The sequence below is a fragment of the Sparus aurata genome, chromosome 13, assembly GCF_900880675.1.
Source record: "Sparus aurata chromosome 13, fSpaAur1.1, whole genome shotgun sequence".
NCBI classification, from domain to species: domain Eukaryota; kingdom Metazoa; phylum Chordata; class Actinopteri; order Spariformes; family Sparidae; genus Sparus; species Sparus aurata.
This window is the reverse complement of record NC_044199.1, coordinates 6844567-6863376: the sequence shown is the minus strand read 5'-3', so window position 1 is coordinate 6863376 and position 18810 is coordinate 6844567. Positions and strand designations below refer to the sequence as shown.

Here is an 18810-nt window from a genome sequence, read left to right as displayed (position 1 = left end):
CTGCGCTGTTTTCGCTCACTTCAAACAACTACTTTCTCGTGACGTGCAAGATCGGTATCAAGCGTGGACTGCGGCCAGACTTTTAAAAAAGCGGCTTTATTCCAATCAGCGTTGGTTTGGCATTGAGAGTTATGACAAATTGTTGCCTTCAGCTTTTTTTTTTTTTTTTTTCCCCCACAAATAATTACAATAACATGTAACGGTTGAGTGAACCTCCCTTCAACCCGGCAGATCGTTACGACTATTGCCAAGATATTTTTTTAGATTGCGAGTTTTTGCACTCTTGAAGCGATTTATTGGAGCGTTCAAAGTCTACCTCTGAAACACCAGGTAGACTTTTGGATTTGCACCCTCGAAGTCAATCCACGCGACACGGCGGTCCAGACTGGAAAGCCGGGGCTTTTCTGCCTTACGTCAACAACCCGCCCCCTGAGCCCGGTTGCCAGCATGTGTGATCAACAGCGGCGCCGCGAGTGGAGCCAAATAAAAAGCTGTTCACACAGATAAATTCTCAAATTACTACCAGATGAGCGGTTTTAATCACCTTCTGAAAATCGGTTGGGAAAGCTCATCGGAGGGGAAGCTTTTAACTATGTAGCGATAAAAACAAAAAAGGATTGACGTCAATACTTTGTAGCAAAAAAAAAAACAAATTAAAAAGCAATTTGTGAGGAACACGGTTAAGGTGATATTTTGCCAGTGGAAGTGAGTGACACAAGCAGGTTTGCTGTGAAAAGAGAGGGCAGGGTGTTATGAAGCCCCAGAAGCTGCTTCTCATCCACGCTGAACTCTGACTTCTCGGCCGCCTCCGGCGCGCCGCTTTATTGACACTTGTAGTATTGCTGCTCCTGCTGCAGGTACTGCTGTCAGACGTGTGTCTGAAAAATACAAAACACATGTTAGGTTTACCCATTATACGCTGCGTTTATAGATGAAGCTCTTGGCTTTGTGTATTAATTCAGCGATTCATTTTCCCACAATTAATTTGAGATATTGGCATTTTGAATAGGAAGTTGTTGGGAGGGACACGCATTTGTTTCGGGGGGCTGTGCGTGCTGCAGCCCAACAAGCAAGACTGCATCAGAATGTTGTTGAAAAAAGGGTTTTGTAGTTACTTGCTTGGATTTCCTACAACATCAAAAACCTGTTCATTAGGTTCATTCTCCAGTCGGTCCACAACCCACTGGCTGCTCACTGCTCCTCAGGAATGGATCAAATGCAGGGATAAGTGTTACTACGTTGCGCATTGTGTGATTGATAAATGAAGATTTATCTCCTTCTTAACACAAACTAATATTTAAAATGTGGACCCATATTTCCACCAAATAACAATGTGGCAGCACCAGCAGCTGCAGCAGAAGCAGCAGCAGCAGCAGCAGCTGTGTTATGATAAGATATCCATTTGGTATCTTGGCCCGTCTGCCGCCAACACGTCAGACAACCGTTGCTGTTTTCAGACCGTCCCGACTGCTGCGTAAAAAGATTAAAAAAAAAAAAAAAAAAAACATCTTGAGAAACACCAAAGCACATTTGAGTTAGCGCGTTAATTTGTGAAAACGAACGAGTAACATGCGGCGCTTTCATAAATCTGCTGCTTGTCGATACATTTTTATCGCTTGCTTATCAGTCAGACGCTGATTGTGTGGATCGCTGTGGACCGCAGACACCAAATGCAGTTAGAAAATCAGTCACACCGTAAGAAGAGAGAGGCCTTTCTTTACAGGCATTTGTAAATATTCCCCATCCTACGCGACGTCTTTGTGCGCAGATGTTACCGAGAAGCACACACAAGGGAGACAGGTGGCGGGCGGCTCGGATAGCTGGGCAGCAGTATCAGCAGAGGGTGTCATGTGGGTTTGAATGAGAAAGAGGAGCCAGATTTGACTGTTTAAGCCGGAGCTCTTTGGGCTGATTTCTTTTGCTGAGCTCGGCTAACTGTCCCCCGTCTCTGGCACCGCACCTAACGTTTGAGCGGTATCAATCCTCTCATTTAATTCTTGGCATGACAGTCCAGATATCATCCAAAGTGTCAAGCTATTCTGTGCCAATCAGATGTAACTGTCCCTCAACTATAAGGGTATTAAAAACCATAGGGCGGCCGCTCGCCTACTCTCGCACCACGGGGCTTTCGAGACTGATCTCCCTCTTCTTCCACTACGCCGTTATTAACAAAATTTGAGCGAATCTACAAAGCACTAACCTATAATCTCCCGTGGCTGAGTGTACCCTCTCATAAATGTCCTCTCGGACTATTAAGCTAATGCTGTGATTGCTTTTAGTGCCATCGCAGTCCGATAACATCCATCGCTGTGGCCACTCGCTCTGCCTCTTCATTACAGACGGTAATTGAGAGTCAGGCGAGCGATTTGGAGGCAAACGGGAGCTTGTTTCTGCGTTGGAATGTTTTTTACGTGCGTCTGTTGATACGCGAGAGAGAGCTTAAATTTTTTTCCTAGATGGGTTTGATGCTCAGGGCAAAGTCTCGCTCCCCTCACAGCGTGACGGTCCGTTCACATCTGGGCTGCCACTACCAGGGGCGCCATTAAGGCCGAAAATAAATGTAGGCCACGCGGACGTGCACTCGTGACATGCAATGACACAGCATGAAGCCAATGCAATATTAATGTATTAATACGAGTGTCAGGGAGTGTAGCAAGAGTGTTTTACAACTTTACAACAGGCCTCGAAGGACAAGACAAACTACAGATGGTCAAACACACATTACACAGTCTGCGAACGCTAAACACCGCAGACGACAACGTCACGAAGCGACGAGAAGACGAGGCAGCTGTGGCAAATCAGTCTGAAATATCAACTCAAAGTGGATCTTTTTTTTTTTTTTTTTTTTTTCTTTTGAAACCAACCACCCCTTCGCCACTTCAGGGCCCGTCTGTATTCATGGGAAGTTTGACTTTCAAGCTCCGCCTGAGCGATAATCAATGGCCTATACAGCCACTTTACTTTCCACTGAACATTTAATGGAGTGAGGATAAGCCTCTCAGATGGGCGGCCGGCCGTTCCAGGCAGTCGCGTGCTCCCGAGGTGTTTCTCATCACAAATATAGGAGGTAAGCCGCTTACAATCAGACACCTCGGCTCGACTGTTCGCGTGTCAAAGCAACGTACAGGACGGTCGGCGTACAGAGAGCGCAATGTGTAGAAAATACCGGTGATATTTGAAGTAATAAGAGATTGGCTGTAAATAGTATTTGCATAGCCGGGCATACGCCATGTGCGTTTGACCATGTGATATATGAACAAGTCAACTGAGGCAACAATATATTATCATTTTCCTTCTGATAACAGGAATATTAGATGGAACATGCGGTATATTTTGCGTTTGTTTTTTGACAGCCCAGTGAATTTGTTCTCAAAGTGTCCCGGTGACCTAGTTGGCTCAGGTGTTTACCGTCTACCAGCGATGTTCTGGTTCCAGACAGCCCTGGGGACTTCTCTGCTTGTTACCTTCCCACTGAGCATTTAACAGCTGGCAACCCAAAGTTTTTTTTTTTTTTAGTTTTTTTTTTCTTACAATCTTGGATTATTGAGCTGGAAAAAACAATTTAGGCGCTGACTTCGTGAAGCAGTGCATACATGAATAACTACATTGCGTTTTTGACTATTTTCCGACGTCGTATAGACTTAAAAGATTAATTGATTCATCGAAAAAAAAAATAATTGATAGATTAATCGATAGACAAATCTTTCCTCTGCATCTTGTAATATGAATTCTTAAACCGTTCCCGCGTGTTAGCGTATTCCTCATGCATTTCCACTCAGCTGGTATCTCGCCTGAACATCTGGGCGCTGCGGTTGGGAAGGTGTTATCGTGTCCATGACCTTGACTCTCCTCTCTGGAGATTGCCTCGTTGTGTATTGTGTCGTCGGGACGGGGGCCGCGGAGGGAAGAAACTCTGATTCACAGCATCGTTATCGTACTTTTTTTTCCTTACTTCCATGTGATTAAAAATGACCTGCACAAATGTAATGCAAGAAGATCAGATGTGTCTGCACAAGGTGGGAGAGCGTGTGGTTGCAGACACCTCTCCCCGGGCCACACACAGGCACAGAAACACGCTCGCATTCCTTCCCCCGCATACTTGGGTGAATGACGGTCTTCAACTGTTCCACTTAATTGTAGTTTATACAGCCTGAGAAAGAATGTCAGGCATTTATTGGTTGCCTGTGTTTAACTTTACAAATGAATGAGTGTGTGTGTGTGTGTGTGTGTGTGTTTGGAGTAGGTGTCTCCAAGGGATGAGCAACACAAATGGTTTATTTTCCAATGAGTCAGCCCGCCTTATGTTGGGAAATATGCTTATTCACTTTCATGCTGAGAGTCGGATGGAGGAGATTGATATCAAATTATATGAAACTGAACATGCAGCTCAGCTATTGCGTAAAGGCTGGAAACCATAACCCCAGCGTGTCCTGTCCCTCCTACCTGGATTGTAAAACCTACTTAACACAGTATTTCTTTGTTGTTCATTTAATCCCTACAGACGGTTGTGGTTTCAGGAGGGTTATATATTGGACTATTTCTTGGCAGGGCCTAGCTTCGTTAAGTCTCCTGGCTCCATCGTCGTATTTTAAAGGAGTCATTTGTAAGATACGGGAGGAAATGTTGGGTTAAAACTTTAAACGCGTCGACGTTGTGTCAACGATGTTTATGTACTTTGTCGCGGATTTCTACTGAAGATAGCGCGCTAACCAGCTAGCCCTCGCCCGTCCTGTCTCGAAGTACCACTTTGTACCACAAGAGACACAAGAGTTTTAGTCGGCGAAGACTCCCCCTGTGATACCAGGTCTTGATCCACACAACCTTCGGGGCCCCTGGCTCCAAAGCTAACCGAGCGTGAGCTAATTCGCTAATGATAACTAGCCAAGGATAGCTAGCAAAGACCAGTGGTTGCTGGTTCCTCTGTTGATATGCTGCCCTCTATATTTCCAGCATGGAGAAACACAGTCTCAGTGAGCGTGTAGTTGGTATTTTGCGAGTGTTTGAGTGCAGTTTTGTCAATCATGTAGCCTGTTATGAGGGAGTCTGCACAGGTTTTTAATACGCGCTCCTGGTGTCTTGCAGCACCTTCGATGCGGCGCTGAATTCAAAATTAGCCAGAACCCGGCCTGAGACGAGAGGATTCGATTTGTCGGATGTTTTTGCCGACATTTCCGTATAATCAGACGCGCTTAAAATACCAGAGGTAGCGCAAGCGAGGCACGGCGAAACACTTGCATAATATCACCCACTTGTCACACTAATACTCCGCCGCCGCCGTGATTTAAGTGTCTCGGAGTCAGAAGGCTGTCTCGTCTGGGTCTGTGAAGTGTATTTTTGGGTGGAGGTGCTGACAGCTCTCAGACACAGGATTCATCCAGCACAGTGAAGTTATGCTTAATCCATTATTTTTGTCTAATGGAGATTGGGCGCCGTTCGTCAGGCCAGAGCGCAGAAGTGCCGACATCCATCCGAGGATTTCTGAGTTAATTCATACCGACTGAACGCGAAACAACTGCAGCGGTTCACTTTGTTCATTTGGGGGTTTCACTGCAGTACTCTCTGGCACTATCGTGGTCCTTTCTCTGTGTAACTAAAGGCATGTAAGTCTGCCTGTGTCATTTTTTTGCTTTTTTCTCTTGACATCTGCCTTGTTGATCCGGGCCTCGGATAGCTGTCTCCTCAAGCGCGCGGTGTCATTTGACTTACGAGAGTTTCGCTGTGAACTCAGACACTTGTGGAAATCTCCGTCTCGCCATTAAAACCCGTAGACTTTGATCCGCGAATCGAGCCCACGGATCACCCGAAAGAGAGACAACTAAATGACTTTTACAGACTGAAACAAAAAGGGGGATTTCCTTAACAAGACAGAGCTGTTCCATGTACTGCACACTCTTAAGCCTCCACAAAATCTGCCTGCCATTGTTATCGGGCCGCTTCTTTTCCCCGGAGTGGCACTGGCACTCGAGCACAGGTAATCCCGGGGAAACGGCAGGTGGAGATTTGCCATTTCCACCCCTGTGGCTCTGGTAGGCTCGGTGTCAGAGTCACTGAGCAAGCTGATTGTGTCACGCAGCTGTCAGCGGCAACAAAGGGTGGCAGTCTGCAGCATTTTGCACTGATAAATGTCACCCACAGAGAGACAATTATGTAAATAGAAGAAGTGAATTTGAAAGTTTTTCGAGTTTGAGCGTGAGACCGAGTAGAAAACCGTAGCCTCCAAGTGATGCTTCAGGAACATGTGTGTCAGTGTGTGTGTGTGTGTCCATGTGTCTGTCAGCCTGTCTGAAAGGATCAGTTTTCACGCTGAGCTGACAAGCGAGCGTGACCTCGGTGCAGCACGCTAATTTGGATTGTGATCGTTGATATTTTCTCTGTATATTTCTCTGGTTTGGTTCCAGACACTCACTGTAAATACATTACGGTACCGTACTGCAAATGACACTGGGGGTAGGTCGATTCCCAAGACCACCAACGCTGCTGTAAATTACACTCATATTTGTCACATTCTGTTATTATAATCCCAGCACTCATGATTTGTTGTTTTTAAAGCCCCTGCCTCCCCCCTCACCCCTTCATCATCTCCCCTTTTCCACCTCTGCCCCTCCTATAATTTATCCCCTCACGCCTCCTTTTTCTACCCTACTCACCGAACCTACTTGAAATGAAAACGCGAAACACCTCGCTGCTCCTACATACTACGCCTTTCTTCTCGGTTTCTTTTTTCCGCACTTTTAGTTGATTCTCCAGAGAGTCGCACAGTGGTAGAGAAAACAGACTCTCTTTCCCACCTCGTTTCTCGCTGACTGAGACAGAAGCTACACAGACGTACTCCCTTCCCCTTTTGTGTTTTGAGGCTCTTCACTCCCATCCTCGCCCTAGATCTTCACAAGACAACAGAACAGCCTCGGGGATGATTGACGGAAAAAGCATATTTGTAGGGGCACAGGTGCTACAAATGACCTTTGCTGCGCATGCATGTACTCCATTGTGCATCTGTGTGCATGTTTTTGCATACTGATTGTACGCTGGCGGCTGGCCCTTTGCAGATAAAGCCCGTTCTTCTTGGGGCCCACTTGTGGCTGGCTGATATTGCCTTTCTGTAATGCCAGGGAGCTTAGGGAGCTGCATGGACCCTTAGGCGTCAGCCCAACACAATTAAGAAAAGGTAGGCGGCATGTGTGCACAGCGGACACCTTGTTTATATTGTTCTGTCATAGGTTTAAATGTCTAGCCGGTGTGCAAAATTACACATGAATTAAATATTTACAATTTGCGCCCACTGCTACATGGCGGTTTTGCCTGGAATAGCAATATGTTTTTGTTTTGATGTGGTCTTAAGATTAATTTCCTCATTTTCTACATGATTCAGAACTCTCTCAGCATTAATGCGACAGGAAATGTCCTTCAAGTCTGTGGGGCACGCTAATTATTCTTGCAGCAGGCGACAATCCAGTTTTGTGCTGTACCTTTCCTCGGCTGTGCCACTGAAGATTGGGTTCATCCAACTTTCCTTATTCGCTCACAGCACAGAAATGTATGAAAATGTTCTTTGGTCAGTCAGTGTACAACCTTGGTGCACATAGAGACACAAGAGTCTTCAATGTGTTTGAGGGTTAGGACCCCTGAGCTGACAGACACAGAGCAGATTATATATATATTGTAGAGACTACATGTATTATATACAATTCTGTTGAATTTTAAACTAGGTCCACTACAACGCGCAGGGCAGCGGCATGTATAAACAAGACGGCAGCAGTTGTAGCATGGCTGATGTTAGCATTTGAGTCCCTAACCGTCTGTAATTTCGCCGGTGACTTCTGAGGTGGGGGGTGTGTCAGAGTCCCTCGCTCGGTAAGTTACTTAACAATCCACTGTGGATCCCAAGAATGTCTGTACACACGGGATGATAATAATAATACAGAGGACTGGACAAGATGTTTCAACAATATGTAGTTCGCTGTAGTAGGGCATCAATGTTGTCCGAATTAAACTTGTTTTTTTATGAATCAATCTTTCTTAGTAATTAGTTGGATTCATGTCGATGTGCGTTTTTAGACTCATTTAAATTAAAATAAAGATTTTCAAAATGCTATCAACAATAATGTGGTGGCCCGTCTGCACTAACTCCAAGACCCCTGCATCATCACATGCACTAACTAAGTGATATTCCCATCAGCCATACTTGGATTTGGTGTTTTTTTATCCTGCCGGCTTTTCATTGGCATGTTAACATTGTCATTGTAAGCATATTGGCATACTGACTTTAGCTTTTTTTTTTTTGCTCAAAACTAGCTAAAGCTTCACAAAGCTGCTAGCATGGCTTGCAGACTTGTTTTTAATTAAATTCCACTGATCTCCTCTGTATTTGGTTTAAAGCATAAATCTCAGGATATATTAAAAACCTTGCAAAATAAATACCAAACCATCACCGTAGCTTGGTACAATAGGGTTAAGTGAAAAAATGATTGCGTGAACTTACCATCTTAAGGCTCGAATCTGCTGCATTAAGTCCCTTGTAGGATGGTTTAATATTTCCCATTGGGAAAGGCTGCTACCAATATGCTGTACATTAGAAACCACCACCGTGCCAGCACAAAGAAACAACCTGCTGGTGCTCTTGGGACCAAAAAAAAAAAGAAAAAAAAAACGGTCCAGGAGTATTTAACTGAGGATGTTTTTTCAGGTGGGTAATTACCTGCTTTTGTACAGCCCTTTGTCAATTTTTGCACTCATTAGCATCTAGCCTTGAGCTATGTTGACCACTTGACAGCATTAAAGTAAAAAGGAGACAAAGGAAGCAAATGGAAGGAAAGGGAGGGAAAAAAGAAAACACAATATATCAGTCAGGCAGTGGGAGGGCTTATCGCAGCAGCCCAAATCCATTTAGGCAGACTGCTACCATCCAGGTAATGTGGAGCGTTTGGATGCAAAAACATGAAAATGTCAGCATGTCTTTCAGTTTTTTAATGATAAGCTTGCACACTTATCGAGCGCCCATTATTCCTCACATTTGGTGTAAGAGAGGGGGGTTGTGCTCTGCCTCCTAAATAAAATCACATTTTTCATTTATAAGCTGTGACGCTAAAAGACGGTAAAATGTAGATAAGCGCAAACATGGAAAATGTATTAAAAAAATAAATAAATGTGTAGCCCACTACACAACCCGGTGGATCAAATTCTCACCCTTTTCACAATGTGCGAGGTGTTATCTATCTGGGCAAACACTTGTCTGGGTGGGATTTATTGGTTGCAGCGGGAGTGTAGGAGCTCATCACTCTCTAGCACGGTGGTGATTATCTTCTTTACAGGGCCATTGGCACATTAAAGCGTGACCTGCTGAAGGCTGTGTAAGCTAGTGTTTGCAGCAGCATGAAAGAACGGAAAAAGCGTTCCCACATCAATAAAGCAGGTAAACAGCAGTTGCACGTCCGACAATAATGCCACATTTCCTTCATCCCCTCCCGTCTGTCTTCGGTCTCCCTCTGTCTTGTGTTGATAGCAGGTTCTAGGACAACTGCTCGTGCATTTTGGTTCAGGATTAAAGGCGTTTCTTTTTTTTTTTTTTAAATCCGTGCCGTAGCTGTTTGAAGATTCCCCACCAGATTCTCCAGCCATCCACACAATACTGAGGAGCAGGGAAAAAAAGAGGGGGAATGAGTGAGAATGCGTGTGGACGTGGTTGAAGTGGGGGCTGGAATGGATGGTGATGTGGGGAATGTAAGATGCACAGAGGGAGTTGTGTACCTGGATCTCATTAAGGAGGTTTGCTTTGTCCCTCTGCCTCGCCGGGACTCACTGTTAGACAGTTTCTTTGAGGAGACCGGCGTGATTGACATCTCAATGGTGTATCAGGGATTAGAGGTGATTTTGTGGTTGATGTCGTGCGAGTATGTTTGGAGGTATTGATTCGTATCTCTGTGGTTGGTTTAATGATTTCGGAGGCTGTGGTAAAATTGGCTCCGAATGGTGAACACGGAGCAGAATGAAGGTGTGCTCCAGCAGCGTGGCGGAGAGGAGGTGGCGGCTCATGTTGAGAATGGGTTTCCTTTTGCTTTTGCTCAGAATATCCGAGCAGGGACACTGCTACACGTAGACCTTTGATTAGATTCCCCGCCATGTTTTATACATTTAAACCTTCCCTGTATTTTTAAAAAGTTTTATACACATTTTAATACTGAATCAGTGAATAAAACACAGGCGATGTCTGTTGTGTCACTGGAACCACAGATATTTGAACTGAGTTGAATCGTTTTTTATAGTTATTTTTGGAACATGCAACAAATAATCCGGAAGAAAACACGTAATAACAGATAAAGCGATCAGTAAACATGTACAGCGAATTGTCCTTAAATCAAACAAATAGATACTTACCGTGCAAAAAGGAGTAGGAAGATGTATACAGCATAACAACCCCATTTATTTCAGTCTCGCAAGCTTTTTTCTCAGAGCCTGTTTAGAAATCCTCCTCTACAAATACCATCCGTGTTTTGAGGCTAGACATGTTGCGAGAGATATTACTTTCCGAGGAGTTCACATGTCAGCGTTGTTGTTTTTAATTTGCGGTGCCTCACAGGGTTCCAACTGCAGAAACAAAAGCAAAACACTTTGTGAGCGACACGCGATTGTGTGGTAATTACATTGTCAAACTGGATTATTGTTAATACAAGGCACTTGCACAGCAATAATAATGTGCCATGTCTAATTCCTTTAGAGCTGCTGCTGTTTTGATTAGTACTACTCCTTTTTGTTTTGCATGGGAGGATTACTTGATGAATTTTGCTGTGGCTCTTTGTGTCGTGTGCTTTTGTACCCAATTTGCATATACAGTAAGTCTCGTATACTAACCTGGAACTAATTCTCGAATCTGTTTCGTCACCTTTGCACCCTTCTTCCTCTCCAGGGTCTCGTCTTCGCCAGGAAGACTCCCCTCCCCGCATCGTGGAGCACCCCTCTGACCTCATTGTGTCCAAAGGGGAACCAGCCACTCTCAACTGCAAGGCAGAGGGCCGTCCAGCCCCCACGGTGGAATGGTACAAGGACGGGGAGCGCGTCGAGACGGACCGTGACAACCCCCGTTCCCACCGCATGCTGCTGCCCAGCGGGTCCCTCTTCTTCCTACGCATCGTCCACGGGCGACGGAGCAAGCCCGACGATGGCAGCTACGTGTGCGTGGCCCGAAACTATCTGGGCCAGGCGATCAGTCACAACGCATCCCTGGAAGTAGCCAGTAAGTTCTGTTGGCATATGTTTGTGTCTGGATGCTACAGAGCTGAGAGCTTTGATAGGTCCAGTGTGTAGGATTCAGTGGGATCTAGAGGTGAGGTTGCACATTGCAACCAACTGAGTACACCTCTTCTCAACCAAGCGCGTAGGTGAAACTTTAAATGCAATAAAACTTGGAAGGTTCTCTCTTGAGCCAGAGTTTTATTTGTCCCCTTTGGGGTACTGTAGAAACATGGCGGTGCGTAATGGCGGACTACATGGGAAAAAGACCTGATCCATCCATAGATATAAAGAGCTCATTGTTAGGTTATAAAAAATAATAATAATAACTTGTTTTTAGTTTATTATACACTTATACATGAACATGGATATTAGGTTTTTTTCTTCCCTTTATTCCTACACTCTGGATCTTTAAAAACGATGCAGTGCACACACGCTCATATTACTCACGGTGTAATCATCAGCAAATACACCGCATATAAATGGCCGTAGTCACACATAACCAAACAGACCTCGACTAAGAATAACCGTGAAGCTATCTCTAATGCCCAGGCATAACACGCAGATGGTCAGATAATAATTATCTTTGCACTTTAAAATATTTTAATTGATTTTCCAATCTCTCAATGTGCACGATGAGAGCAGGGATTTTAATGACTACCTTCAAAGTAAACAGCTTTTGTGAAAGTGTTTGACCACGGAAAACATTTCCTCAATGTAACCTTTAGATAATCTCCTGCAAAACGTCTGGAAGCAAGAAAGTACTTTTATTTTGACTAAAATGCACGTTGTTATAATTACTTTGCATTGAGTGTTTCGCAATTAAAACTCGCCCTTTTGCATTGATCTAATTAATCTTAGTAAGCCTGTTTTATTTAATTGCTTTCGCTCCGACGTGGGTCATCTTTATGGCCGAGGGGCAGGTGGAACGTCACTGTGCGGCCCACCTGTCAGACGTGCAGCAGCTGTGCGTCTGCTTTAGTCCTCGAGGCACAAACAAGTGCCGAGCGTGTCCTTAACAGGTGACAGTGCCAACGCGCTGAGTCGCACGGTGGCAAGTGTCAAGTGTGTGCCGGCTAAACCGCCTTTCACTGCAGTGTCTGTCAGTAATCTGTCAGGTTCCGTGCAGCAACTTAATGTGCGTGGGAAGATATATGTTAGCTATACGGTGAGGGAACGAAGCAGGCCGAGGGCGGAGGGCGAGAGGTCAAGGCTTACGACCATCAGAATAGGGTGAGCGCACATGGTCTCTGTGGAGGGCAAAAACACTGCAATCTGGTGAACAACATTTACTACAGCGCTCTCTGTTTGCACTGGAAGGAGGAAGCGTTGGTGACAAGGGTTAACAACCGCAGCCACGTCCTCGTATACCGCACCGCTCCCCCATCCTTTACTGTCTCTACTCAGCTGTGTCAGCGCGCAGAGCTCCATCCCAGCTAGGTCTCCTGGGCAGACTTTTCCGCAAAGGCTTTAGAATAATAATGCGCCGCTTGTATCCATTTCACCTTTTGAATTATAATGAAAGAGATGGTCAAACGGTATCGCGGTAACGCAAGATCAGCAATCCAACCCTGAAAAAAGCTCAGGCCTCTAGAGGGAGAGTTTATTACCCCGGACTTCACTAAATTTACTGTCAGGTTTTAAGGTCGAGGGAGAACACAGAGAGGACTTGTTGAAGCTGCCCGGATAAGTTATGTACCCCCGCTTCATCCACCCCGAGGTCACGCAGATTCATGGGTCACCCCAGGGCTGGATAGTAAAACAGAAGCCCCTTCAACAAATGCTGCTGAGTTAGGGAGTTTAAAAGAGGACCGAGAAGCTGGGGAGCGTTAAAAGGAGACTCTGTCAATAGACCAACGCTTCAGATCATTTGTCCTGAGTTGTTAGTGTGACAGTTGTTAATTCTGTGTAGGGTGTAATTGCTTCGGGGATGCTTCGTCTTAAGGGAACAATTCACGACAGTTTACAGCTTACGTGTTCTGTTTGTGCGACACACAGTAAAACTACTTTTTTTTTTTTTTTTTTATGTTTTGCTTTGACAAACAATTTGCGCACAGACACCATTATATTACCATCATCTGCCACTTACGGTGTGTGTCACTCAAAATTCACCGAGGCAATACTACTGCATGATGACACTATAACAATAAAGCAGAATCATGAATGGCCATCAAGTATCATTATAAAGAGCCGGAATTGAGCCCTGAACAGCCATAAAATTATGGTTACACCCTTTGCCAGAATAGGTTAATCACGAGTGCCAACATATCCGCAAAGCTAAACGACTGAATAGGTCGATTACCAGTCACTCCCAAAATGGCATATTTCACCGTTTCCATAACAAAATGACTGTTGCAGTGCACCAGTGACAGGCATGCTATACCTTGGTCATCCGATCGCAGTTTGGTTTGGTTTATGCACCAAAACGTATTGGTTTGGTTTAGGAAAAACATTGTGGTTTGGGTTAAATTAAGTATGTTAGTTACATATGCAGTGTCAGTTACATCATGCAGTATCACTTTACTATGTCAGTAAGCTAAGATAACCTACCATTTACTTTTGGTAACATACTGGACATGAAGTCTACTAGGTTAAAGTCCTGTGCAAGTTTAACCCAACTATCCGACTGGACCTCCTCTCTATGTGGACCTTGTTGCTCTCTATATTAGTTTTCCTGACTTCCTCCTTTGATGCCATATTGTTTCTAAATCCACTAGATATAGCCACCTAGGGTCGTGGCAGATGGGTTGAAGTCACATCCCCCACCAATATTTATAATCATCAGTCATCAAATGCCAAAAACGGGCGTTCAGAGAATACATCCTGCTATATTAAATATATTGTCTTAAATAATTGTCATTTCAATTTGAGTTTATTCACGAGGATTAAAAAAAAATCACCGCATTTAATTTCTGTTCAACACGGTGTCCCAAATGTTTTGGAATCAGGATTATGTTAATAACTATTGAATATGCGATTGACTCATTTCAGTTACAGCAGTTGATGCATGTGGTGACAGTAAAGTACAGTATGTAATATTCTGACAAACATCCAATAGTCATAGTTAATTAACATGATTGCCTGTCTTGATGGTTATATCACTTTTATATGAAATGATTAGTATAAGCACTGGGCGACTCGTGAAGGGAAGAGACAGCAGCATATTGACAAGAAACTCACGGAGCGTCAGTCATTTGAGCTCTTATCGGCAAAGTAAATGTGAAAGCTAAAGTGGAAAATTAATTGCACATAAAAGGCCTCGACTCCCGAGATTCCGAATGAATTTACTGTTTTAAAAACCTCTTCTCACACCACTTTTGTTCAAGTCGAAATAAGGCTGGGACGGCGATGAAACGTGTGGAGACGACTGACAAAAGACAGCCTGACAGATGTAAAGTGATGGGAGCAGGAATGGAGTGACAGAGAGAGAGGGAGAGGGGAGAGGGAGAGGAAGACGTGTCTGTCCTTCAAGGCACAGCAGTGAAACTTGTATGCAGAAAATTGAGGTGACGTGGTAGAGACAGTGACAGATGTAGTATGTGCTGGTGCCTGAAGCGTGACCGCGGGGTCGAAAATACCGTGTAAGCACACACAACACGCTCACAGGAACGTGCGCACGCTCACACACGCATGCATGCACGCACATGGGCTACAGAAAAAAAACATTTCTGGAAGTGGAAGAGATGAAGATCGGGGGAAAAGGGTGGAAAAAAAAGAGAGATATAATGTAGTTCCTATCCAATAAATGTCACAGAAGACACTCAGCATATTTTTTTTCCCTGCCTGCAGGGACCCTCGAGGACCCTGGGAAATGAACATATGTCCTATTGACCTCAGCCACTTGATTCAATCATGGAGCGCTTTATTGAGGTGAAGGCAAAGTCACAGCCTGTGTACTCGAAAGGTTATTGGATGGTAGACTTGTTTTTTAGGTTCAGTAAGGAAGAGGGAATAAATGATATTCTGAAACTAATTGGACGGAGCGATTTGCTGGTGGAAAGGGAGGCTCGTGGCAGGGCTGAAGGTTAGACCACAACACTGCAGTGATGAAGTAATGAGCCAGGGGGGAAAGACAACTGTACAGCTACATCACCACTGTTTTTTATTTACACGTCACGCAAATGCATACCACACATGGGATTACAAGACACATCCGCCAAAGGCAAAAGAAAGAAAAACATCAATCATAACATCATGTGCTGTATATATTATGTATGTAAACAAATACAGGATCTGAATAAGAAAATAATCCAGTTTATGTTGTGACATTTGTTCCCCCCGTCATTTTTTCTCTGCTTATGATCTCATTTTTAAACCCAGTGCTTTGTGTCACTCAGTACGTAAGAAACTCCGGAGCTGAAGTTTGGGGACTGTCCCGAAAGTGTACTGTACATTTACTCATGTACTGACATGGACTTCAGTACCTGAACGTAAGGTAACATGCATGTAATGTCAGTGTGAAATGACACGAATGTTTGCAGAAGCGGTAACTGCCGACATGTTCTCTTGCGACTCGACTGCCTGCATTATTGAGTGTGGTATTAGTACTTTTAAGGATCGAATGCTGCCTCTATAACCGGGAAAACGGCCAAGATAAATGTTCCCTCAATAGCTTTCTCACTAACTCCAGACGACTTTAAAACACTCAAGGCCAACTGTGTTCTTTGTTTCAACTCATGCAGTTTACTTTTCATCTGGACTTCCAGACCTCCTTGTAAAAAGATTATACAACACGACCAAATGAGCCACTATGGTCTGTTTAATCATCAATACCTTTATTTTCTTTTTTTATATCATACATATGGCCTTTAATGGGACCTGCTAGCTTCTTATATGTACAGAACTTGCATTATTCTGTAGCCTAATAAAACTCACTTAGTGTTTAATCCTATGTTTCCATTTACATGATTTATTTCCACCTAGCCTGATGATGGTTCCGCAGCTTTTCCATTGACTTCTTTTTCTATTTCAAATCAAATCATCATTAATGAAGTTAATTCAGGTGCACAGTTAAAGTACTTTTTGCTTAAAGTCATAGAAATTCAGGAAATTAAGTATCATGTGGATTTCCAACAACTCTCCACATCTCCTGCCAGCCTTTGGTATACAGCTGAGTACAGATGATGAACAACATGTAGAGTTGTGGCACCCTCCCCTTAATTTTTTAATATATAGTGCATTATTTAAAGTAACATACATACAGTATGTTTAGGTAGAGGAGGAGGAAGAGGAAACGGAGTAATCACAACTGCTTCAGGCCAGATTTGTGTCGTTATGAAATGCTTTTTCCTCGCCTCTGGCTTTCCCCAAGTCACTTACGAATCCACTTAAATACCAGATTTCAACTGCACAAACAAATCCCCGCTTCTTAGATAAATTGTATGAAGCACCCCTCTCCGTACTCTATTCATATTTCATCATACTAAATCTATGCAGTTTTGTTGTTCACATGTTGAAAGGGAAAAGCCAGTGGGAGACGTGTGATGGCTTCTGGTAATTACACGAACGCATTACCATGACAGACGTGTTCATCGCAACGCCGCGCTCTCTGAAGTGGATCGTGGGATGCGCGCAGCTCAGCCGCACCGCGAGATTGACAGCTTAAGGTGGGACCCCTGGTCCGTCTCCCTGCCCGGTCCTCTTTGATTGTAATCTTGCTCTGGAAACGAGCGGGAGCGGGAGACGTACGAAACGGCAAAGAGAGGGGCGGATTCTCAGAGGTCAGGTTCCCCCCCGCTGCCTGCCCCTATCCATTAACTAATGGTTCCTCACTTCAAATGGCTGTCAGTGTGGCTGACAGCATCCTGTTGTTGTCACTCTGGGTACGCGCAATAAAAAGATCCTAAGTGGCAGCAGAGCGCTACGCGTGTGGAAAAGTTGTCATTTTCTCTCCATATAGACGAGGAGTGAGATCGTTTGATACACAAACACTGACACACTGTAAACGCTCCTCATCCACAGCCACAAAGTCAGATATCAGCGTTTATTTCAAATTGCCTGTGACAGTCCGCGAACGACGCGCGAGCCTCTCGTTCCTCATCCTGTTTTTTTTTCCGCTCCCTTCTTCTCTCCCGGTTGGCCTTCAGTTAGATCAGTCAGTGAGCAAGTATCACACTCGGGGGACAGCTGGTTTGTGTTTACAGTCTGGAGCGAGTGCACTGCAAGTATTGTCTAAACAATTTGAGTCGCTATATTCCCTCAGGCTCAGCGTTTCCAAGAGCCAGATCTGTGCCAGAGTGTCAGGACGCGAGGAAAAGGGTTTGTTTGGCTTGCAGCGGGCCCGGGAAGTGCTCTAGAGCTTCAGACGAAGACCATATGGTTCCTGGGTGTGTGGAAATATTACCAGAATGTAAACGTGTTTCTTTTGTGCGCGTCCGTGTGTACACCATGTCGGGATTACGACGGATGCATAAATGCGTCAGCTGAAACGACAGTTGCTACTTTGACAGGAAAGAAAGGACTGACCTTGACATCCCGGCGTTCTTATTGTTACTGAATGATTATTGAGTTTTGCTTCCTTATTTTACCTTTTTTTATTTCACAATGGAATACGTTGTCAAGAAAACAAACGCAACGTCTGGCTTTATGTGCGATGATAAAGCTGACAGGTAACGTGGATACCCGCATTGTCGAAGGATGTCTACATTAGACTTATGCAGCCTCGTTAGTAGGCCGTTGTGTGTGCAGGTTTTTTCCTCTTGTGCTTTTCTTTGAACAATAACTTGCTGACGAGGAGAGACAGATGTGCCAAAGGGGGGAGAAAAGCAGCGCTGGAGAGTCACGTCAACAAATCTCTCTGTGGAAGATAGACTTTTATACATAGAATGCTTTGGGTGTCTCTCCGTTTCTTCCGCATGTCACCCTACATCCCTGCAAATCATGTCGAATATCATCTTGTTGTGGATAATGTATTTCAGCTCCGGCTGTTGCCGGGGAGACACCGTTTGGCTCGGCCCATTTCCCCACCGACACTAAATCTTTTCCCCCCTCTTTTTCCCGCTCGGCACTGAACCTCGACGCTGGTTGCATTTCCCTGCAGCCTCGTAGCAGTAATGCAGCCAGATTTTTATCCATTTCCAATAAATCTCCATGCTTTGCTGTGTCAGGTTACTCTGATGACACACTCATTTGCTGATTTGCGACACGGGGAGAGAGAGAGAGAGAGAGAGACTTCCCGGTGGGCTGAATAACCAGCACTCGTGTGCTTAGCTGCAGAAGTGTTTGTAACGACTGAAATTAATTAGCAGCGAAAAGCCATCAGCAAGTTGCAGCTCGCAACAAACCCTGTTCTGACATAAGCTGCAATGTGTCTAGCGTGGCCTATATTTTACTTGTGAATTTGTCAGTGCGGCGGTATTAAAGTCTTACAGCACGGTTGAGTAATCCGGCTGTCACCGAGAGAAGAGGGATGGTGGTGCATTTGCTCAGATATTAGCCTTATCCATCCTCTATCTGTCACTCCGCAACGCTTCAGTCAACAGCAGCCACCAGCCATATCTGTGCTCAAGGTTAATACCGTCTTCCGTGGGGTCAAAGGTCGTGTCGGTTTTTTTCATTTCAACCTCTCCGTCAGTTTTCATGCGCTAG

At 44.6% G+C, this 18810-nt stretch overlaps 1 protein-coding gene across 4 annotated transcripts in view; it reads left to right on the top strand.

Annotated features, from left to right (window-relative positions):
* LOC115594478 (roundabout homolog 1-like) overlaps positions 1-18810 on the top strand; it is a 99267-nt gene that overhangs the window by 22211 nt on the left and 58246 nt on the right. For all 4 annotated transcript variants that reach the window (XM_030438568.1, XM_030438569.1, XM_030438571.1 and 1 more), the window contains one exon: positions 10901-11227. In XM_030438568.1, coding sequence (XP_030294428.1) covers positions 10901-11227 — 327 coding nt within the window. The remainder of the gene's footprint in view (positions 1-10900; positions 11228-18810) is intronic.